The sequence below is a fragment of the Nymphaea colorata genome, chromosome 2, assembly GCF_008831285.2.
Source record: "Nymphaea colorata isolate Beijing-Zhang1983 chromosome 2, ASM883128v2, whole genome shotgun sequence".
Lineage (NCBI taxonomy): Eukaryota > Viridiplantae > Streptophyta > Magnoliopsida > Nymphaeales > Nymphaeaceae > Nymphaea > Nymphaea colorata.
In genome coordinates, this window is record NC_045139.1 from 17,739,899 (window position 1) to 17,763,540 (window position 23,642).

Consider the following 23,642-nt stretch of genomic DNA (forward strand, 5'->3'; position numbering starts at 1 on the left):
TACGAACTCAAAGGCCGACGGTCGACTAATCGACGGTAAAATTTGCTTTCGTAAATTTGATAAAATCTATGCATCTCATAATCCTCAAATGACTACGTCAATCTTTCTCTCCCTTGAACTTCTCATAAAATCACAAGGAGACGCGAAAAAATCATGGTGGTTTAAGTTGTATTTTAATTAAATCCAAATCATGTAAACGTCAGTTGTCCTATAATTTAACCGTTTTTGCATCTAAATCATGTATAACTAGAGTATTAATCAAAATGAACAAACTATTATAATGAATGCGAGAAACATGAATGCATTCTAGGCGAGTTGAAGGAGTATTTCATTTCATTGCTGGAGTGAGCTCAAACTCTTCTCCTTTTCCTTGTCCCCATGATCCAAGGTGCCATAAGTCATCAACTCTGTGCATGTGCATCGCTTGCAGCCTACTAAACCAGGAACATTACACCCCTCAACATGAGTTTGTTTAAATCAAAAACATTTTCACAGGATTTTGTGGCTCTAAGTTTAGGTGTGAGCATGTTTCACATTAAATAGTTCCTACTTACAATTCCCATCTTTATTCTTCGATAAGGACTTTACATATGCAATTATTTAAATATGATATGCAATACTTGAAATTCGAAAAAATATTAATATTTATTATTATTTATTATTTTCCCGATCCCTTTTTTCCCCTTAGCTGCATACCTAATACCTTATTAAACATGTTGAAACTTGAACTGATGTTTGCTTGTTTAGATGTATAACATTATGGTTATATTTGAAATAATTAAATGAGCATTTAATGGGACGAGAGATTGAAGTCATTGTACTAAGTCATGTTTTCAAATTTCCACACCTTCTAGTATTCTTACTTGGTTCACCGGGTGCCAATCATATGTGGATGCCAATAAATCTGATCTAGATCTGTTATTTGATTTCACTCAAAAATATCAGATGTGAGAAAAAAAAATCGATAAATAAAAAATCGGATTGGACTCGGATTTAGGAAATAACACGCAATTGGATTAATCTTCAGATCAGATGTAGTTTTAAATAAATATCATGTATCTAACATCCGTAAAATATCTGAACATATCATATTAGGATTCCGCTCAAAAGTCCGAGTCGGATGTTAATGTAATTGGATTTAGATTGAATTCAGATTGTGGGCTCGAATTGTGAGTTGGATATGGTATAGATTTTCTTTTATTTGCATTAGCATATGAATTCGAATCTGAAATACATGAAAATCCAAAAAAACGGATTGCCACACTAAAGTGGAGTTCTTATAAGTTATGGGTGTACAATTTGTAAACGCAACCAGAGGAAGCTCCAACTCGAAATATCGCAAGAACATTTTTTTTTCTATTTTAACAATATAACTTGGTGTTTTTTCTTTTTCACAACCAATGAAACTATTAGGTGCATTTTAAATAATTTATTTTAGTTGTTAACGGGATAGAAATTTATCTTAGAGGCAATCTAGAACAACCTATTGCAAGTTATGGATTTGTGCCACATTCAAATCAAATCGAATCGAAAGCTTTTGAATTAACTAATGTTTTAGTTTTTCTGGATAAGCAAAATTCATGCTAAGCTCTTAATTGAAAGTTTTCATAAAAAAATAAAATGGCGAGTTGGATCGAAAAACGAAAATTCTTCTCAATACGGGGAACCAGAATAAATCAAATTGAAGATTAATAGGTCCAACCCGACCCGTTTGCCACGTTCCGACTTGCCGCCGTAGTGGCTCAACACGTCCGGATCCGGGTCTAGTATTTCTCGATCCACCGTGCATTCTGGCGCGGTGTGCTCTTGAAAGGCGTCCGGTAGCTGAAAGGGAAGGGAAGGGAGTCAGCGCCGGTGACTGAGGCGGCGGCGATGACTGCGGTGGCGCGGCTGTTTGGCGCAGTGGCGAGGCGGCTGGTCCTCGCTGAGCGGAGTGGTGGAGCTTTTTATTCTTCTTCCCCTTCCTTTTCACCGGCTTCCGAGGGCCTGCCGGCGCTGTGCGGTCGGGGAGACAAGAGGACGAAGAAAGGGAAGAGGTTCAAGGGGTCGCACGGGAACGCGAGGCCGAAGAAAGACCATAAGATTAGCAGGATCAAGGACAAGGTGGAGGTTCCCAGGTCCACCCCTTGGCCCCTCCCGTTCAAACTCATCTGAGAATCCACCTTCCTTTCTGGTTCAATCGGACCGGAGATGGATAGTTATTCCGGTTTTGATTTCCTCTGTCAACCGCAACTCTTGTTTAGTAATAACTAAGAAGGTTTTGTGAATTAGTGCCTCTTTTTGTTTCTTTAGTGTGTGTATAATTCTTCTATTGGGGAAATGGTGGTTCTCTGTTTCTGTTTCTTAGAATTCAAGACGAACCTGTAACGGTTTTGGCATTGCTTTCTGTTTCTCGATGCCGAAGGTTCGTGCGTAAGACGCTTCGATTTCCGTAGTTTCCATTCCTTTAATTTTTCCTTAAGGTGCTTTTGCATTTTATTTCCTTTTCTATGTTGTTACCTGCAATTACGCGAAGAAGAGAAAGGGAAGATGCAAACACCCAGAAACAAACATTCTTTTTTATGTCGAGACAATTAGATCCATAGGATATGATAGTAAAATATCCGGGGTGAGATCATTGGTAGTGCCTGACCAATTAGAGAAGACTATAGACTGCAGCTTGGATAATACGGTACCGTCGCTGGTGCTGATACTAATAAGCTTAACCTGCTTGATTAGTTTGGCTGTTTAAAACTTTAAACTATATCTTTTGAGAGGTGTGTAATTTCAACTTTTTATTCGTCAATGAAACATGCCTTAACCTACACCGTATGATCTTCTCTGGTATTCTGAACCTTTTTCTTCGACAGAAAAACTGAAATGATGTGTAACACGCATGCATTTTCTTTGAGATGTAGAAATTAAGTAGTACTAACTAAGTTTTTCTAGAAAGACATGTTCTATATAGTTGTAACATAACATGTTCAAGAAACTTTGATAGTTTCCAGCAGGCTTGCCTACCTTTTTAAGTTTACTAGCAGTATTGTATGTTCCATGTATCCTCAACAGCAAATAGCTGAACAAAGACGAGGATTTAACCACACAAGCTAGAAATAGTACACTGAAGCACAAACCTGAGCCCCATTATAAGCAGACGGAAAACATCCTCATGGAAGTATGCCCAAGTTCGTGCTAGGCTTTTCAAATGCACAAATGCCCATTCATACAGAAGCACAGATCCTGCTTAGGTTATCATAGCCTCGTGGTGGCATGCCAAACTGGCACTAATTCAGCCTCAAATGAACACATACATCTTTGCTTCAGGATAAGCCATGGGTTTCCGAAGGTAATTGTAATCAGATGACACTGTGCTGCTTTATAAACCAGCATCAAGCTGCATATTGGGTGCTTGTCTAGTGAGAATTTGATCGAAGATGTGTCCAACCATGTGTAAGGCTCCTTGGACTTATTCACCAGCTCCCTGGACTTATTCACCAGTCTCCTTTCTTAGTTCTTTTAGTGAATTACATTTGCTTTTTGTCACCTTTTAGTTATTGGTTCCTAACTTGGTGTAGCCACCAAACTTTCAGGATAAGATAAAGAAGCCATGACCAATAGTATGGCTTTTCTCAAAGCTGGTTTGATCTGTCAAGCTTAGAATGGATTGCTTGCTTACCAACTGAGACCTACAATGTGTTCACATTGGAGTTTCTGCTAGAGAAATCTCTTAATAGAGAATCAGTATGTTTCCTTCTATGGAACAAGAGCCAAGTACAACTAATGAGGCACTTTGGTGGCTTTAGAATTCTAGTAGACGATGATTTTCACATCGCCCTTTAATGCATTTTCTTTGGTTGGTTCTCATCTACATTTACCTGGTCATGTTATTTCCTGCATAGGAGAACTTTTTTGGAGGCAGTATTCTCTAGTTAGAGGAACTTTGTTTGAATGCTTTTGGGAAAACTTTGTTTTTCCTTCTACTTGCTGCTTTCTTCGGTTTCTGACTTAGCTTTGGGTCTTCAGTCTCTGCAATTTTCTTTTCAGTAAAACAATGTAAATTACAGAAATTCTTCATCACCACCACCTTTTCCTCGTTCTGCTAGTTTGTATGTTCCCCATCTGCTTCATTACTTGATTTATAACCAACTTGGACATACTCATCTACCCTGCTTACACATTGTTAAAGGAGCAGCATCTCTTAACCTCTATGTAGCAGTATGTTGCCATGAGCCTCATTAGGATCTCTTTAAGAAGGTCAAACAAGAAAGAAGATGTAGTTTTGCACCAGCACCAAGAGAATTAGAGGAAGTGGACTAAAATTGGACCTGGCATCCTACTATGCTGTCACTGGATTGAGCAGAGGCATCATCTGAATGAAACAATTTATAAGAGATTGAGTTGGATGTCTCTTGGGTAACATCGACAAGGAAGTAGAGCAGCATATCGATGGGCATTTTTGCTATTAAGTTCAGCCGTTGAATCAATTATAGGCTAATGGAGCACAGTTACTTGACGGTTCTATCCAGAGATTGATGTTGCTTGCTCATGTCTAACTTCGTTTCAGTAGGTATAGTCCAGAATTAGATATATTTAAAAACGGTTTGACACAAAGCAAATCTGCAAAATTTTCAGTTCATCGTTATGAATGAAGCATTCGTAGTAGATCCGCTGGACATTTTGCAAGGAATTTTCCCTGCGATTTCTTTCATGGATTTTGCTATTAGAATTGCGTTAGTCTCTAATGCAATTGAACTTGCTGCATTTTCCATATAATTTTGTGCTTTGCTTTTCTGATATCTGTGACCAAAGCTTCTATACTGGTCATCATTTCCTGCTTCCAGATAAGTTACCTTAGAAAGAACGAATTTGTTAATAGTATTTGTCAGTATTAACATGATGTTTGATGACTTTCAGCGCCAAATATGTGGAATCATGGAAATGAGTTCTCCCAGATGTCCATAGCCCCTATCTGGTCCTAGAAACTCGTTCTGCAGCTCTTGTTATTATCAATAGCCTGGATGCACGCCCTTGGCTTGATGACATAAACCAAGGATAAATGTTAACCAGCAGCTAATGGGTTTTAGATACGGCATGCAACATATATTACCTGATTGAACAATCTATCTGAAATTTATCGACACTAACATCTATAGATAACAGTATGAACACCATAGTTGTCGTTCATGCAGATACAGTTTCTTGTTTTCTTTATTATAGCCATATACATCAAGAGTTTCTACCAGAAACAAGTCATCTTCAACACATGAGGGCAACGTTGTCCTGTTTATTGCAGCCATTTGTCAAGAACAGTTGGGTAACTCACTGGTTTACCTTCGACGCTGCCTCAGAGAAATTCTCCAAATGCTCCAAAAGCATGTCTCTCGCAAGAAAATGTGGTTGCGATTGAATGAATTGGACAAGGGTCAGCTAAGTATACTCCATATGGATTCCTGTAGGATATGATACTGCTGAAAAGGTAAATGTATCTCATCCATGTGGAACCATACAAGAAAACATGCTAATATGAAAGTTTTCAGGCTCCATTATTTTGAGTTTTGACAGGTCAGCCAAGGATTTGTAGTTGCATAACGGGCCTTCATGGACATTCCTGTCATCGATAGATCTTTGATGTTCTTGTCTAAACTTTGATGGTGAGGTCGAACTTCGATGTTTGATATGGTTAGACACATTCTTCTTGGAGCAGTTCGTACATCTGCAGCAATGTAGTAGTAGCAAACACATTGAAAATTAAGTAACAATTTTGCATTCAGCAATTTGGTCATAATCAATAATCAGATGTTCATTTGGTCTTAGGTTTCTTAAGTTTAATAATCAATGACAAAAACAAACAAGCCCAGTTCAAACATATCGGTGAGGGGTCTTCATTTTTTTTTTCAATAAACGTGAAACAATTCTTGAGATGGAGACCCAGACATGGTTGGTTTGATCTGCGGTGCCCACAGTCGCTTCTTCAATGTATTTTCACATTAGATTCTATATCTAATTAGAACCCAGCCAACTTACATTATGTAGTTAGCTTCCATCGGAAACAAGTGCATTACGTAGCATTAATATTCACAAACTCATCTGCTTTGGAATCCATCAGCAGTGAAGAGAAAACATATAGATCTTAGAAATCAAACCTAAAGCAAGGTTTGAGCCAAAATTAAGAGTAGGCATTGGGCTGGGTACCATGCGGGCAGTCTGATATGGGCCAGGCCCGGGCTGGCGATCCAACCCTTGGGCTATATGGTCCATGCCACCTGCTGGTACAAATTTCCTTTTTAGATATCTCTGCCAACCCTCAACGACCACCTAGGATTTCATTAGTATCTATAGATTCTATACATATTTTTTTCCTTTTCTGACGACGGTCAAACAGCCTTGGGCTGTAAACTTGACAGTAAGACCCAGCCAATTAGTTATTAGGATGGGTCTGGGCTACCATCAAAAGCTTCACGCCTGCCCGAGCAGAACTTTGTCAGGCCTAAGCCTACCCGAATAACCAGCCGTAGCCAAAACCAGGCATATAGAAACAAACATTTTAGTGGGATGTGAATGCACCACAACCTTTATGGTTATACTCATTGTGGACTAAAAACCCAACATGAATTTCTATTCTTGGCGTTTTGGATAACAATAAGTCGGATTCTGTATCCAATTTTGGGATTTATCTGCAACATTTGCACCTCAAATCATATCAAATTTTAGGTACAAAAAGAACTAACTTACAGATGGATACCTGCAGCAAACCCTCTTTGGGCGTTCTACCGACAGTTCATCCAGGACCTTGATATGGGGTAAATTGAAACACACAGCTGTCAACTAGCTTCTATCTAGAGTTGGACGTGAACTGGGACTTGCATCTTAATATAAAGTAGAACGAGTTACGGATTTGAATTGGCTTAGAACACGTCATATCAAGGTACTAAGTGGACTACTGTGCATATTCAATAGGATAAATTCGTATCTATAACCGGAACGACACCTCAAAGTTTACCACCATTTGGACCAGGAACTACGACAATCTGGAAAACAGTATTAGGAAGCGAATAAAATCCAAAGAAACTCAGAAGCAGCAGACATGCTGTTTTTCATAAGAATCACAACTTGTCAGCTTGTTAAGAGTGTCTTCTCACCTTTGAACTGAAATATTGGACGGAAGGAACAAACATGTTAATAATGCTGTCACAGATGTTCATGCAAACAGAACAAAGACGCAGAACTAAACACATGGATAATTCCTTATCAGCCTGATTTTGTACAGCCATGAGAATGGCTTCCAGATAAGAGCTTGAACAATATCCCAGCCCAAAAAAGATCAAGGAAAAAACATAACTCCAGCCCTTGAGTCTTATTATTGCTTGCATAATGATGACCATAAACTTAATCATTATCTTCCTTTCCAAAATCATAGACTATCTCGATCTGTATCAGGAGGAAAAAAAAAAAACAAAAACAAAAAGATTGATCAGGATTCCAGAAGAGTTGCCACATAATTCTAACAAAAATAACTGCAGGTTTGTCTTTTTGCTTCCTTATGCATGCATGACCGTAATCAGTTGCTTTCAAAGTCTCCTTACAATCATAAGGCAGACAATAACAAGTGAGGCATGCACATAAGGAAATCCATGCAATGTAACATACTAATGAAGAAAAATACGACACCCAATGTCTAAGGAAAATCAATTAGCTACAATGTAAGATCATACCCCAGAAGGAGGAGTTGGATTTCTGCAAAACTTGCTGCCACCAGGAGCCCAGGGAACTGTTCATTGAGCAAAGGTTTTCAGAATTGCAGAGGTGAAAATAAATGTCAGAATGGTAGCCAAATTCATCTTGGTATTACAGAATCTTAATAAAAATTGCCTACAGAAAACTCACTGACCAATTACTTTCACATGGATGGATTTGCAGTTTATACTTTATATCAAACAAAAGAACTGGATAGCATGAAAAGCAAACACAACAATATTAACATATAAAAGTTGAAGAAAAACAAGCAAACACCAGTTCTAGCAAGAAAAATTAACAAGCAGTAGATCGCGCCAAACATGATCGTCAATTTCAACTCCTACACAAGGTAGAAGTTCTTTACATCAATTTATTGATTATATATTGATAGTTCTGAATTGCCCAGAGATTGGAAAATTTACCCAGCCCCAATTCAGTCGGAGGATTTACTAAGGAAACATGTGCAGACACGTCCATGCATATGCGTAAGTCCACTTAGGGAAAAAGTAAATTAAAAAAATCATAATTGATTTGCATGCTTGGGCTGGTGCTACAGAATCCAAGTCTCAGACACTTAGCTTGTCTTTTACACCTTGAAATTGAGCTATATCAGTTCACCTTTAATCACAAATTATTGTTTGGATAAGATGCCATTGCCAGCAACAAACGTACCGATATATGGGTCAGGATGTCGCCACCAATTAAACCTCGATTCGGCTTCATCAAGCATCCTATCAATGGTGTCAAGATCCTCCTACCATTTATTCAACAAACCAAAATAAAAAGTGATCAAGAGCTTTGGAGTTCATGAGACCACGTAATTAGCCTACTAAGAAAGATAACAAATGTACAGCCAATAGAGAAAAAAGAAAGGACTAACAAGGATCACCGTTGATTAATTGATAAGCATTTGAAAAGAAAATAATTGCAAAATTAAATAGGATAAACTGATAAATAACCACAAGAGAAGTTTCCCAGCTTGTCTATTGAGACAGGAGATCTTCCGTTTATCATACATTTAGAGTACATAAATGGAGATATTCCTTGGTCATGAGTATATGGAAAAAAAAAAGTTTTTCAACTTTATCTTCATTAACAAGGTATTTGTCATTTTAGAGTAGTCTCCAAAAAATAAAGATACTATTCCTGATGTTTGGAAAACACAGCTCTGAAAGCATCTCAAAAATCCTGTTGAGATACAAATCTATAACCATATACACGGTTATTTTATTCTGTTAAACTGGCAGTTTCTATTTGTTGCTTCATAAGTATGATGATCCGCCCCTACTTTTGATAATCTTAATCAACACTAACTTGACAGGAAAGTTCAGAACCATCCTGTGTTTGTTTTGTTTGAATTAAACTAGAAAAAGTTTTATTCGAAAAAAACGCATTTTTTTTAAAGCCAAAAAATAAAAAACGCAAAAAAAAAACACATATAATACGCATACAATACGTGTTCTTTTTTCATTTTTTTCGTATTTTTATTAATTTTTATTTTTTTTATAATTTTCAGGATTTATTAATTGCTTTAAAATTTTTAAAAATTCGCCGAGATTTTCCCGATATATACAACTTTGCCGTATTATACTCGAGAAATTCATCGCTGTGTAATACCCGTACAAGTTTTTTGTGGCAATGCGTGAGACTACTCAAAATCTTGGCTTTCTTACAAGTAAAATAGTATACAAATATGTATTTGTAATTGTACCCAACATTTATGCTAAATGAGTGAATGAAAGAGAGAATGCGAGTTAAAAATTAAAAACACAAGGAGCAACTTCAATTACCGTAAGTAGTTTGTCCTATAGTAGAAGTTACTATGATGTGGGGAAAATATTTTTCTCATCCTAATAAAAATATTTTTCTTAGCAGTATATCATAAATATAAGGCTGTAAGGTTGACAATTTTCTCTCCCTTCTCCCTACTCATCTCAAACAAGTTAGCTACTCTACTATGTAAGCTTCCCCCATTAAGGCTACCCATTATCGAATAACAAGATGATTCTGACATTAACTGAACATGAAGAAGCTGGAATCATATGTCATCAAAGCTAGAGGGACCATTTACACAAGCTCAAGAATAAAAGTTGCAGGTGGTCCAAAACAACAAGACTGCATTGTAGTCCTAATCTATGTCCAGAAGAGAGACAGTGTTAGTTCAGATGGCAAGTTAATGAGGTCACTAGGATCATTTTATTTAGAACCAATCAAGATGCAAAAATATGCAGCTTAAAAATTCAAAGGAGAAAGTGCAAATGCTTTCAACATGGATACTTCATGACACAACTTGCTACCTACAAGCTTATATGTTTTTCATGGATCGCTAATGCAGGAGCTATTGACATCTAATGATTTCCATGAGCTTGGGGCATATAACCGTTTGTATTTAAACAAAAACATAAAAAATAGTACTTGTTTAGGTTTATTTGAGTCTCTATCTCTCTCCCCAGATGTGAATTCCTATAGGAATGCACATGCAAATGTTCCTAGTATGCCTGGGAACTGGTGCTTTGTAGAACTCAGATTCATCCTGAGAATGTCAAACAAAAAAAAATATGATACATAATAGGTAATACACAAACACATACCACATGCCTGTTGGCCTCAAATTTTTCTCTCAAGTCCGATGCCTGCAACATTAAGCAATAAGAATAGGTGAGAAATGCATGCTCAAAAAATATTGGCATGAAGATCAGTTACCTTGTTGACCAAACAATTATTCTTATTCTCATTACACTGATGTATTTTAAGTCAGAAAACATGACTGGGCAGTAACACTAGAAGCAACAAGTATATGTTTCAGATGACTAATTTAACTCAAACATCCATAATCATCGTCAAAACAGACATGGTACAAACTATGATTAATTTCAATTCAATACACAGGAAACTTAAAACAACCACAAAGAATCCATCATTCTGAACACCATATGTGACACCAAAATCCAGCAACAGAATAACCAATGAGTTGCAATATGGTACATTGCCAAATACACTGAGCTTACTGCATGCTGTTTCAAAAAACTTCCTTTTTGGGTGCATGATCAATGATAAATCTGAAGAAAGCAAAGTGACATTGATGAGATGATAGCATCAAATATTAAGTTCTCCATTTACAAACTACTAAAAGGTAAAAGAAAAGAAAATATAGAAGATGATAACATCCAAATTTTGAAAACTGTTATTTTCAATTGCTTAAACTAGAAAGTCACTGATGATAGCATGAAACACAAAGCATCAGCTATCCAGGGGAAAGGCCCAAAATCAATAACAAAAAATGGTTGACTTACAGTTATTGAGATTGAAACTAACTAATATCACCTTCCATTTCAACTGTAATCAGTCTTTGACTCTTTTCCCTTGATTTTCTATTTTCAGGGAGCTCTACCAATCTCTTTTACTAACAATAAACACCTAAGAGAACATGAAAATTTTGTGACTTTCAAGTTCTCTGAAACAGTGACACAGCTCTTGAAAATGCGAGATGTGTACTCTGCCTTTTACACAAAGGTGCCAAAAGCAGAAGGCCCACCATGCCCTTCAAATGAGTTTTATTGATAAAGAAATGTAACAGTTAGAATGTGTTCTTCTCCAGCACCACAAGATTGCCTTTGCTGCAATCCACATATTAGTTTAACTTTAACACAAATTGCAAGATGTGGGCCCATTTATTAGGATTTGCAAGATCTACAAATTGGGGTTGAAAATTGATCTAGGTGTACCACTTAGGCGGTCTACAAAATCACATCCACAGAACTTGATCTATTCTTGAGGTGATGTGAGAGCAACTACCGGAGGAAGCAACTCAAACATGGGAATTTATAGAGTGGTTGACAATCCCTATCAGTTTACTGGCTGGAAAATATTTGGTTCAAAATCTATAGGGGGATTAAATTATTACTGCCATGCTTGTGTCCTACGTTTTGAAATGATAACCAAGGATAGATGATGAGCACTTGCTTTCCTAAAGCATATCAGCAGTCTGCACTCTCAAAGCCAAACAAGGACATGCAGGAACCCCTTGTTCTTGTTTGTTGAATTTTGGAGCTCGTCATTTATGCACTTTCCGCCTCATGAACAAGTGAGAAAATAGAAATTAATCAATTATGTAATCTCCGTACAGTCATGACAAACTACCGCTAGATCTTTAGTCCACAAACCATAATTCCTCATAATAGGTTTAGTTCACCATCGAGAATTGATATGTTTTTTCCTGAGGCTCAGCAAGCTAAGATTGCACGTCCAACCGAGGAATGCGACAAAGCCTTTTGCATGCCCAAATAAGCGATGAAGATCAACCAGCTTTCCACCACTGACCCACACCGAAATCTTCATCAAATTAACCAAATCAAAAGAGGTATCCAGTACAATGTCGTTTAATCTTCATTCCCCAAACGAGAATAATTGAACTAAGCATCGGTCAGACCGTCGTCCAGAAACTAAACTAAGAAAGTTCAACTCTCGATAGCCCTCAACCAGCATTCTACCAGAAATATGAGAAACGCAGGCAAAATCAGAGGCCATGCTACACGATGGTAACTCTAGGTGGCATCAAAAGCACAAGGAGAAAACGTCACTAGGAATACATATCTCAAACGCATCCCTTCTCCTGAAATCTCATCGAATCACCACATCCCTTCCCATTCACTGAAGTTCAAACCCACCAAGATTAATGGCAAAGATCGGAAGATGGTAATTGATAAAAGCCAAAAGATAAACAAACCAACAACCCCCCCACAACCCGTCGTCCCAGGCAACAATTCCGGGTAAGAACAAGATAATTTGAGAAAAAAGATAACAGAACAGAGAAATAAGTCAAGACAAAAACCAATCAACGAAATCAGGAACTGAAAAAATGAAAAGAAGGACGAGGGCAGATTACTTCTTTGTAGAAAATGTGACGATGCACGGCCCAATCGAGGGTATCCTTGAGGGTTCTCCTGTAGAGGATCCTCACCCGCTCCTTCTGGGCAGCCCTCCTCGCCAGGTACGTCGACGCTGCTGCTGCTGCCGCCGCGACGCTCATCGTTGCCTTCGGTTCCTCCTGCCCTTCCAAGCGTCTCTCCCTTCGATGTTCTCCCCTCTGCAGGTTTATTGATGTACCGGTTCGCTTGTTCGAGTGATACTGGAAAATGACCAGGAGAAAGTTTTGGCCTATTGGGTACCCTCGTCTGAACCATACCTTAATACCATACGGGCTGCAAGACCCCGTTATTTTTTCAAGTGCCGGATAATCTCAACATGTTAAGATGCCGATTTGGACCGTAGTTATAAAAAAAAGGGACAAAATTATTTAAGTACCATATCCGACACATCTCGTAATCCCGTCGCTTACACAGAACTTCCAACTCTTCCTGCCTCCCAATAACAAGAATTTTTCAATTTCTGTCCATTGTAAAACCAGCAACCTAAATATATGGTTTTGTTTCATATATACCCAATGATTGAAGACCAATTCACAAGTTTTCACGGTTGAACTTGAATACATGTTTGTTGTCAGTTTCTTAATAAAACACCTTCACATGTGAGTTTCACTTTTAAATAAAAGATTGAATATATTTGTGGTTAGTTTCTTAAAAAAAAAAAACACCTTCACATGTGAGTTTCAACTTTAGATAAAACATTGAATACCAATGTTCATACAATATATGCGGGTGTAAATGTGTGTGTGTGAGAGAGAGATCAAATCTTGGGCATAATTTTTCCAATAAAACTATCCTAGAAAAAACACATATGAAGCACATTTGCATGGAAATACTAATAATGACAATAATGGTTAACGTCTGTTATGATTTTGTATACCCCTTCGCCTAACCCCATGTTTAAACCAATGGTATCAATCTCTCCAGCTGAAATATTTAAGAGAACCTTGGAAGTTGTAACCTAAAAATACCCGCTTTCAAGGCAGCTAAGACACTTTCCATGTCGTTTTCAGCGTCATTGTCCTCCATGTTATTTTATCTTTCCCCGTGGCAATGGCAATGACTCTATTTTTCAATGAGGAAAATCATCGGGTTTCTTGATTGACTTGGGATTACCTCAAGATAGGTAGCATAGTTGATTAGGTTGGTGCATTTGAAATTTGTTAGTTCAATTCCTCATAGACGCTATTCCCCTGTGTGCCTTAGACGACACCAACTATCAAGTTGGTGGCAGTTCAATTTCCCATAGGCGCTAATTCCCCTCTGCCTTGACGACACCGAGTTGAAGTTGTATTGGTTACTCCAGGCGCCAAAGCAGCTTTAAACTCATGAGGGTTTTGGCTTTCTTTTCTCAAGTTCACCCAAAACAGATGACCAGAATGGTTGGGTTTCTCACCCGGGGAAGTGACCTCATCTCAATGAGATTCATTGTCCCTGCGACTGAAACCTCCCAGCAGCACCCTTTTTATTACTTGGTAAGTGTTTTTCCTTTTCAAGATTTATTCTCTTTATTTCTGTCAGCAGCTCAGGTATAGACAACACAAACTAGACGGGACAAATTTATTGAACAGATTAGCATAAACATCTTTTGACAGTTAATCTCGTGGTCATCAATCATTTACACGCCTTCCGACGACTTTCAAACATCAATCACATACAACAAACTTCTATACAGATGGTCTACCTTTTCTGTTAAAACAAGAATTTGTCATGAATTAGAGGGGCTTCCAACTAGAAGAGTGACGCAATGAGCGGCTGCTTCTTTGAGGTGTGAAACTAAGTTCGAACATTTCCTTCAAAACCATTCCTGGTTCTTGGAAGCCATCAAGGTGCGCAACAAGGAGGGCGCTTTCACGCACATGGTTCATGTCCGAGGTGTTGGTCCATACTCTCCGGGCCAACTGCAGTCGGCGCTGCTTGCTGTCCAACCTGATGTCCCACTTCTCATACAAAGCTTCTCTCTCTTTTGCCGACAGCCTCTTGTGCATTAGTTTGGCAAGCATCTCCCTCTCACGCTTCAAAGCTCTGGCACTGTATTTAATCACGAGAAGATAACTGTTAATCCATGCAAACAAGTCTGCACACATGCCGCTTTTTGGCATTTAGCTGATAGGTTTAGTCTGAGATGCTGATACCATAAAGGCCGGTGGATTCCAGCTGAACAACTAGTCAACAAAAACCAGCCTTAACCTTAGTTGTGCTAGACCAGTATGAATTAAACTTGAACGACTTCAACTTGTGACATGATAAGGGCAAAAGAATGACCACAAACATATGCATGAATTTTTCTTGATTGCCAAAATACTGTAAGCAAGCCCATTAGGAAACGTAGATTTTCAACAGAACTTTCTCAATACAAATAACAAAGCCAAAATACCTTTTCACAACTGCGTTGTGTCAATTGCCTTGATTGCCATGATATTTCTCATGATTGTACTAGCAACACATGAATCAGTACGTTAAGGTCTATGTGTCTGTGCTATGTTTGGTTTGAACTTTGAAGGTTCATAACACTTTTTAAATAGAAGCCTATCCCTACAACCAACAATCTGATTCCAGAGACGTTACTCCTATATTTAAAAAATTCACAACAATAATCCACAAGAGGAAAGGTGATTAAGGAATAGTTTAGTCAGCATTTTCAAGCTCGATATTATTTTCCCTATATCCCAAGGTATAAGGACAAGATGTTAGCTTACGATTTTTTTTATTTTGCTTTCTTAACATAAAGTTATAAACTACAGAGTATATCCCCCACGATGATAAATAAAAGAAGCAACAAGAGAGAAACTAAGTACCTTGAAGCTATGGAAAAATTATTATCATGATCTCCATTGAAGTATTTGTTCTTTAGGAAGGACAGCCTCCGCAGCTCGACTTCCATGTAAATTGAGTCAGCTTGGTCGCCATCAAAAAGCAGGAAGAAAGAACTCCTATGGATCAAGGAGACATTGCACGCATGCCATAATTCAACAATCATTCTCTGTTGCTTCTCAAACTTATCAGACCAATCAGGTGTTTCAACAGAATCTAGAACTACAACCTCCGGAACAGCTTCCACGAACTTCGCATTTTGCAAATCTTCAGTAACATATGATTCATCATTCTGAACATCAAACAGACAGGGACTAAGGTTAATTACCCCAAAAATAAAATAAGAAAATGTGATAGAGTGCCTGTGCTTCATCATGGTTGTGAAACATATAGACAATGACTTGGAAGCAAAACTGCAATTTTCAGCCAAAAAATAGAACAACCAGATAAAAAATCTCTGATGATTAGTAAAGATGGTGGGAATCTAATATACTAAGTCATGCACTGCATGGAACAACAGAGACAAATCTTTGTGCCTAAGTTCCTAACCTAAGAGTCTTAAGACTAAGAATATGAGATTACCAGAACAGAAGCTTGGACCTCTTCACCATTTAGCTGCTTCTGACACTGAAGTTTAGCCATCCTATCCTTCAGCTCCTCAACAAAATTGCGGATGCTGCTTATATTCTCCTCAGCAGCAGTTTTAAACTTGTACTGTGCTTTTTGAACATCAAAAGTGTTTTCATTAGAGTTATTAGAGGTATCTGTAGTCAGTGCCTCAGTTGTTGCAGAAAAACTCAATGTGGGTGGCCTCTTAACGGTTTCAGGCCTTCCAGGAAAATATTTCTCAAATCTGCTAGGTGGAGTGCTGTCATTTGGATAGTCTTCCCAAAATGGAGATGATGCAGTAGTGACTGCTGCTCTACAACTTCTGCTCCTTGTTAGCTTCAAGCTTCTAGAGCTGTTAAATCCTTCATTTAATGGCCAATATGATGTTTCATCAGGATATGGACTATAGAGATTTCCTGTAAATTTCTTCATATTTTCACATTTCTGATCTACTGGAGCAATAAAGGAATCTGTTTCAGTTATGTCTTTCAAATGTATACCGCTTGACTCATTTTCAGATATGTCCCTATCATCAGCAAAATGTTTCGCTTCTTCCGTTTCAAAGGAGGACTTGCAGTCAAGCTTCTGATCGGTGCTTGATTCATCTGCCTGGACACATCGAACATCTTTGCACTCTACTTCAAAATCTTCACTAGAATATGTAGGAACAACCCCCTGACTTAGGTGTGGAATTGATTCAGTAGACTTTGGACTAAAAGAAGTACAAGAAGAAACTTCATTATAATCAATATGGTCTTCTTCCTTTTCAAGGGAGTAAACATATGAATCAACATGATTTTCTGTAAGCACTGGATCCACATTGTTTGCTCCACCCGCTTCTACTTCCACATTCTGTGATGCATGTAGTACTTCCAGATCACAAATAAGTTCTTGGTATCGACCAAAAGACTCTGAAATTAGAAGCTCATCTTTACATAAATCCAGTGCATCAGAAGCTGGAGCACCAGAAGGTTCCTCCTGAAAACAAAAGAAGCAGAACATAACTGAAGGTTGAATGGTATAAGCATAAATGACATTAACCAAAGAGACAAGGTTAAGAAAATTACCCATTGTCTTGAAGGCTGTTCAGTGCCAATAACTTGAAGTAAATTCTCAAGCCGAGACTGAGCAAGATCTCTTTGTTGGATCAGTTCGTTTATCTCTTTTTCCATCTAAAATAGAGAACCGACCAAATTTAGTATCAAAATAGAAAATCCAACTTCTAGAAAACAGTGGATGCTTCAAAAGACCATGCACGTGCAAGCTTGCATAAAGGCAATGGCATGTTTAATCTGTCCCCCACATTAACAGAAACTGAATTATTTTCCTACTAAACATGCAAAAAACTGCTTCCAGACTCTACAGAAGTCCTTACATCTCAGGATGAAAACAATTCAAATGACTTTATATACGTACATGCAGACACTAAGGCACATATAACTGACAAACAATATACACGTGGTTGAAGATCAGTTCAAGAAAAATGTTGTGGTGACAAGATACCCTGTATCTTTGACCCTCATATGAACCTACAGGTGCCTGACCTAGATTGGCTAGGTCAGATGCAGTGTGTGAATTACTCCAATTTTGACCTGATCAACCTACCCATGTAAAGTGGTTTCCATAAAACTCAGTAATAACTCTACCCTAAATTTCAGATTGATTCTACAGACAATGATATCAATTTCTGAAACAGCAACGACCTTACCAATTAGTTGTTCCACGCTTAAGAAAACAGCTCCTGAACATACGCATGCACATATGAACAGACACCCAAGCAACATAAATGTGATCCTTATCTATTCAAAGACATTTAATTATCGCTGTAACAAGAAAGTGTCTCATTGTCATTCAGGATGGACATTGAAGCACGTTTGCAAATCCAAGAATATGGGGAATGTGGATGTGATGCTTCAGCAGGCAGATATTTCATAGGTTTTCTGATGAACGAAGAATTTTGGCAATTGGTCTTAGACATCCCTAAAATGCATGGGAGTTGCACATTACCTTTCGGATTTTGTCATCCTTTTCTTTCAACATTTCATCAGAATGATGTGAGGGTGAAGGTATGGTGGGAGTTCTCAGTTCAGTTTCCAATCTAGCCAGTTCTCTCTGCAGATGTTTTACCAAGGCCTTATCAGACATTACCACATTAACCTGTGCATTTGTCGCCACTTCTTTTGCACAACTTGCAAACAGAAGAGTATTCCTTGATTGCTCAGTATGGCTTCTTGCAGGACTCATCGTGCAGATGATGGCAGTTCTTGCATTACCCCCCAATGAAGAGTGTAGTATGCGTGTGAGTTTTGAGTCTCTGTATGGGATGTGCCCATTTCTTCCCTTGCTGTTTCATATGAAGCATATCAAGAAAGGCAAATGGGAGAAAGATGAACAGTAAACTTCACCACTATGCACAAAAGGGAAAAGGATCACAGAATTTCATCAATATGTTCACTAGATACAAAAGGGCAGGCAGACAAGACTGACACTGACAGCATATTCTCGCATAAAATAAATCCATTATCATCAGATCAGAAAGTAAACACAATCTGGTCACACAGGTATCAACATTTTCAGGGGCAGGTATGGATACATGGTGACTAAATCAATTTAAAAGAGTGTTAAACTGCATCAATAGAAGATGCCTGATAATGAGAAAAAAGGGAGCACTTTTGATTCTGAGAAGCAAGCAGCAGCAAAAACAATATCACATACAAGTGTGGTCGTGCATCATCATAGATATCAGTGAGAACATATGCAAACGGAAAAAGTTCTTGTCAGAACAACCACAAATACAGTTGAAAAATAACAAACACGAAATTCCTTATTGCATCTAGAAAACTTTTCATGCATGTTCATATCTGCTCTTTCTTCTCCAAATAATTGATTTTAGTGGCAAATCCGATTATTACTTTGAGCACAATCAAATTCATAAAGTTAAACCAATAAGTACAAGAGGGAAGAGATCAGAAAAAAAAATGTCACCTTAGCTTGCGAATAACAGTTCCTAATGTAAGCAAACTTCGGTTGATGTGACACCCTTCTTTCAACCTTGCACCTGTTCCTAATACCTGGGATGCCCGTTCGCTCCCTGCCAAATCAACGAAATTCTGCATGCACGAGCAGTGGAACTTGATATACCTTTTATTTACTTGGGAAAATTTCCGCACAATACCAAAGAAAAGCAAGCATAAGAACTGCATACCACACTTGCAACCAGAGTGCTTGAATTGCCTGTGCCAAGGAATCCACGAGTAGAACTTTCTACCGTCTATGGAAAAAATAGCAGCGGGATCAGAAAGCACAAAGAAACAAGGATTCGTAGAAAAGTTAAGCTATCGAAGCAAATGAAACCAAAGCTAAGGACAAAAACACTCACCAGCCTGAGAATCTGATGTGATCTAGAGCTTGTCTCATTCAGCGCAGTCTCTCCAATCTGCCTTTGAGCTGCGACAGTCCAAGGATCCTAATGAATACACAAACAATCACCCAACACTTAGAAGAAAAACAATCATCTTCCTACCTTCACATATTGACAGGAGATGTTGCATATGGTTCCAGTCCTTGAGGGTTTCCTCTGTTAGCCTCTCCACAACAGTGCCTCTCTAACAACAGGAAACAGAATGAGCATGAGAACGGCTACCCTCACATTTGCTAAAATAAAATAAAGTAAAATAATCAGGCTTCTCACCTCCGGATCATCAAGAAGCCTCAAGGGAGTGCTATCGGTGCTGAGAAGATCCCTCACAGCTTCATTATAGATTTCCATGGCTGAGAACTTCAAAAGGAACGCCCTCTCCTCGTGCTACAGTCAACATTAACAAAAAAGGGCAAAAAAAAACCTTAGAAAAGAAGAACGAATAACCAACAGACAAATGCAAGCTTACATGCAGGACTTCGGTTTGATATGTTCACCTGTCTCACATAGTCATATATATCTGCTACGGTGTACTCTGTGATCCCACTCATGGTGAAGGTCTTACCGCTGCTAGTTTGCCCATAGGCAAAAACAGTTGCTGTGAGTTTATCACAAGCAAAAAGTCAGGCCCTAATATCTGCCAACTTACAGTGATACTTGATGTAGTAAGAGGGAAACAACTCGTACTCACAATTAATCCCACGAACAACAGAAAGAGCGACTTCCTTAGCTCCCGCCTCATACACCCGTCTCGTTGGGGTATCACAGTTAAACACATGGTCTGCACATCAACAAGAATAGCATTTCAAACATCACCAATCACATGGCGGCCAGTGCAAAGACAAGGTCTTTGATCGATTCAATGCCGGTTGATCCGGCAGAGCGGATCTGCAAAAACACTTCGAACTTCCATATATTGGTCAAACATAAGGATCGGTAAGCAGATTCAGAATGTAAGGCAATGGGCAGACATTCACCAAATGTGTAGGCAGTAGGAAACAGCGCACGTTCCGGGAGGTTGTTCCTACATAAGATGGTGTTGTCGTTGATACATTCCCAATCTGACGGATCATTCCTTGCTATTTCCTTCTCATTCAAGGGTCTCACCCTAACAGAAACCAAGATCCGCTCCTGCCCTGCAATCGCTGTCTTCTCTGGGAGATCAACTGTGCCAACCTCCCCCATCCTCCACCTTCACAGGCTTCGCGGAGGAGGACAATTTAACCCTGCAATCCAACAATATGGAAATTCAGGAACAAAAATCACCTCATGGTTAATATCGAAAGCAGGAAAAAAGCCACACAAAATACATAAATTTCAAAAAGCCAACTGCAAAAGCACGAATCACCATAATGACATGTAAAAGATGTATCACGAACATTACCACCAGAGAAAAAGGAAAGGCAAGCAGAAACACAGGAATGGCACCACCGAAAGAACTTTGCACATCCAACTAGTGTATTTATTTATTGTTGAGGAGGCGCCCTTTTGGATGCGCCGTTTAGGACAATATTAAATCGACTGGTTAAAACCGTCAAACGTTACAACAAATACTTTAATAAGCTTGCAAGCGAGTCAAAGATAACCTTTTTCTTCGTTACTATGGAGTGACGGTGAAGAGGCGGTTGTTGGCGTGACTTGCGTCTGCTTTAGGACCAAGTCAGACAGGGGCCTGCCGGGACGGGGAGGTCTGAGGTGTCCTTGCAGGACGCCGGCACAACCACCCACTCGTTTTTCACCAGCCTTTTAGAAAACCTACGTTCTCAGCCTATTTTAGGGGCCAAGTCCACCCTCGTAGAAAGGCTCCCGTTCTTTGTTAGTCTACATTAAGTAAACAGTTTCATGGAGTAGTAAACCGGACGAAGAAATACTGCCCGGCATAGAACATCCAAGAAAAACACGCCCACACTCCACGATTCCCAAAAAAAAAGAAAGAAAAAATATTGAAGGTTTTCACTTGAAGGGACAACTTAGGGTGCCGACGACAAACAATGCCAAATTAATGGCCGTCTGGATCCTGCAGTTATGGGCATAATAAAATGAGACAGAAAACCATCTGATTCTTGCTTCTACAAAATGACGGAAAATTAGTCAGGGTCTCCGGAAATTTCCACCGGCGATTTCGAAGCTGAGTAGACATGTCTTGAAACTCTAAACTGTTGGAGAGATATCTGCAATCTATATTATAAAATTTCCAGATAAGAGTTTTGATTCTCCGCGATGCTAAACTTTTGCTTCTCGCATTAGAATCTGAATTAGAAAAGGAAAGCATTTGGTAAAGCACATGCTCCAAGAGAAGCTTCAATTCTGACGCACTATCCAGACTTTAAGAATTTTGGGGGAAAATGACCACAAATATTTGTTTAAAAATGGTTTTTTCTTCTTCTTCAAAACCAAAACTAGTTGCCAATAAAAAAACACGTTCTGACAACTGAAACGCCTAGCAATTTCTACCTAAACTCAAAGATCTCAGAAACTCGCTTATATATTACATCAATGACTCCATTACTTAGAACAACCGCGAAACCCGAGCATTTTGTTCGGCCAAGGAAAATCAACGTCACACACTTCCCGCAGAAACTTGTCTTGAAAAATGAACCCAAAGATTTAAAACATACGAGAGGAACTTGGAGTCCTCACCTCTACGAAGATGTAAGAAACTACGGACCACGCGGGGTACAGAACTCTCAAACTCTTCGGTTCACAGCATAAACTCCTTCCCAAATTCCAGCACTCGAATACCTCGAAGGTCCGGGTCTTTCCGAGATGCCGCGACGCTCTCTCTTTGTTCTACTCCGCCTCTCCCTCTCAAGCGACTCCCCAACCGTCAGATCCCAACCGCATTTCCCTCTAATGCCCCTGCATTCTTCCTGGCGCGTCCAAAATCTTCACAGATCCAGAATTTCTCCTCTCAATTATCTCGATCTCCTGAAATCCAACTCTCTCTCTGTCTCTCTCTCTCTCTGTGTGCCTTCCCGCAGTTTGATTCTTCAAATTCGAACGAAAAATTGGAACGGAAGCGAACGGAAAGCAGAGAGGAAAAGGAGAAAAGAGAGAGAAGGGAAGGGCGCGAGAGAGTCGTCCCCACCGTCTCTCTGCCTTCCCTTTTTTTTCTCCGCAGAAGCGATTTATATGCGCCCGTCGGTGCACAAATTAACAGCCCAACCGCCAGCACCTGATTTTCTCTCTTCCTCTCTTTCATTTTCAATATCCTAATACCTTTTATTACAAAAAGACGATGCTTTTTTATCAGAATTTCAAATAAAAATAAGAGATTTTTTTATCATTTTTCCAATAATTCTACGCTACGGGCCATTTTTAAATACAAAATACTCTTTTTTTTTTAAATTAAATATTGATAGTTCTTGGACAATCATTTTGCATGTGGCATGTCACGATACGAGCAAACATACATGGAACTTTTTTATTTAAAATTAAAATTCATGGAGAAGATTTTCTTTAATCTTTATAGGAAGGAAATTTTTTGTTTTTAAATATTACGGAAGAACAATAAACTCCTAACGGTTACTTGCCTTTTTTACTCTTTTAATCAAATCGGCCCATTGATTTGCAAAAAATAATTAGAATTTTCTTAAAAGTGAGTAAACGTTTTACGTACCTGGAATTCCTCTGCTGTCCCAAACTTCATATTTTCCTTACTTGTTTCCTAAACTCTCTGATTTCAAAATAGCTAAAATGAGAATAGGGTTTTTCCATCAAATGATATAACAATTAACAAATAACCTTTCTCGAAAAAAGATTCGCAAATCATTGTATTATAATTTACGATGACATAATTTTTATATGAGTAAAATTTTCACAAAAAACGGTCTTGTGTAACTAAATGGCACTCGCTTAGAAATCTACAATCAATACTTAAAACAATTTTTTTAAGACAAATAATTATTTGCATGAACTAATTTAAAGCCAAACAGCGTAAAAATAACTCCCAAGAAAAATATTCCTTTGTCTTTATTTTTTGTTTCCATGTATATTCTTCAAACTTCAAAATTCATTTTGTTGAAGCATTGCCATGTGAGACTCAGACTGGTCTTAATAATATTGGCAGTCATTAGAGAAGAAACAAGATTAGGGAACTCGGTGTTTCATGCTGCAACATGCGTCATACAATAAACACTTGTTAGTTACTAATTATAATATAA

The 23,642-nt window shown here is 38.5% G+C and overlaps 3 protein-coding genes across 5 annotated transcripts; 1 reads left to right on the forward strand and 2 right to left on the reverse strand.

The window, feature by feature from the left end:
- The first annotated feature begins 1,799 nt into the window (after positions 1-1,799).
- Positions 1,800-2,267, forward strand: LOC116248530 (30S ribosomal protein S31, mitochondrial). The gene has a single exon (XM_031621378.2). It carries the CDS (start codon positions 1,873-1,875, stop codon positions 2,152-2,154), a length of 282 nt encoding a protein of 93 aa, XP_031477238.1. The 5' UTR covers positions 1,800-1,872; the 3' UTR covers positions 2,155-2,267.
- Positions 2,268-7,045: 4,778 nt separating this feature from the next.
- Positions 7,046-12,889, reverse strand: LOC116248941 (NADH dehydrogenase [ubiquinone] 1 beta subcomplex subunit 9). Its single transcript, XM_031621981.2, has 5 exons — positions 12,599-12,889; positions 10,305-10,346; positions 8,386-8,467; positions 7,692-7,747; positions 7,046-7,407 (listed from the first exon to the last, which is right to left on the reverse strand). The coding sequence occupies exons 1-5, from the start codon at positions 12,740-12,742 to the stop codon at positions 7,366-7,368; spliced, it is 366 nt and encodes a 121-aa protein (XP_031477841.1). The 5' UTR covers positions 12,743-12,889; the 3' UTR covers positions 7,046-7,365.
- A 1,281-nt stretch (positions 12,890-14,170) lies between these two features.
- Positions 14,171-22,594, reverse strand: LOC116247885 (kinesin-like protein KIN-7F). Of its 3 annotated transcripts, none has more exons than XM_031620307.2 (14): positions 22,222-22,594; positions 20,457-20,705; positions 20,171-20,260; positions 19,977-20,077; positions 19,753-19,866; positions 19,585-19,666; positions 19,441-19,508; positions 19,267-19,332; positions 19,047-19,171; positions 18,069-18,405; positions 17,129-17,233; positions 16,035-17,039; positions 15,437-15,744; positions 14,171-14,669 (listed from the first exon to the last, which is right to left on the reverse strand). In XM_031620307.2, the coding sequence occupies exons 2-14, from the start codon at positions 20,662-20,664 to the stop codon at positions 14,354-14,356; spliced, it is 2,925 nt and encodes a 974-aa protein (XP_031476167.1). In that variant the 5' UTR covers positions 20,665-20,705; positions 22,222-22,594; the 3' UTR covers positions 14,171-14,353. The 3 variants fall into 3 exon arrangements, with proteins under 3 accessions (XP_031476167.1, XP_031476165.1, XP_031476168.1); XM_031620305.2 differs by having other exon boundaries at positions 22,120-22,594; XM_031620308.2 differs by lacking the exon at positions 22,222-22,594 and adding an exon at positions 20,864-21,010.
- Positions 22,595-23,642: the final 1,048 nt, after the last annotated feature.

Excerpts from the sequence above, each read along its gene's own strand:
- LOC116248530 (XM_031621378.2), top strand. The coding sequence starts at position 1,873 with ATGACTGCGGTGGCGCGGCTGTTTGGCGCAGTGGCGAGGCGGCTGGTC.
- LOC116248941 (XM_031621981.2), bottom strand. The coding sequence starts at position 12,742 with ATGAGCGTCGCGGCGGCAGCAGCAGCAGCGTCGACGTACCTGGCGAGG. Across the intron at positions 7,748-8,385 it reads ACATCCTGACCCATATATCG|TTCCCTGGGCTCCTGGTGGC; the intron begins GTACGTTTGTTG and ends CTCAATGAACAG. Across the intron at positions 7,408-7,691 it reads ATCCAACTCCTCCTTCTGGG|ATCGAGATAGTCTATGATTT; the intron begins GTATGATCTTAC and ends CTCCTGATACAG.
- LOC116247885 (XM_031620307.2), bottom strand. The coding sequence starts at position 20,664 with ATGGGGGAGGTTGGCACAGTTGATCTCCCAGAGAAGACAGCGATTGCA. Across the intron at positions 19,509-19,584 it reads TCTCCTGTCAATATGTGAAG|CTCAAAGGCAGATTGGAGAG; the intron begins GTAGGAAGATGA and ends GGACTGTCGCAG. Across the intron at positions 17,040-17,128 it reads AACAGCCTTCAAGACAATGG|GAGGAACCTTCTGGTGCTCC; the intron begins GTAATTTTCTTA and ends TTTTGTTTTCAG.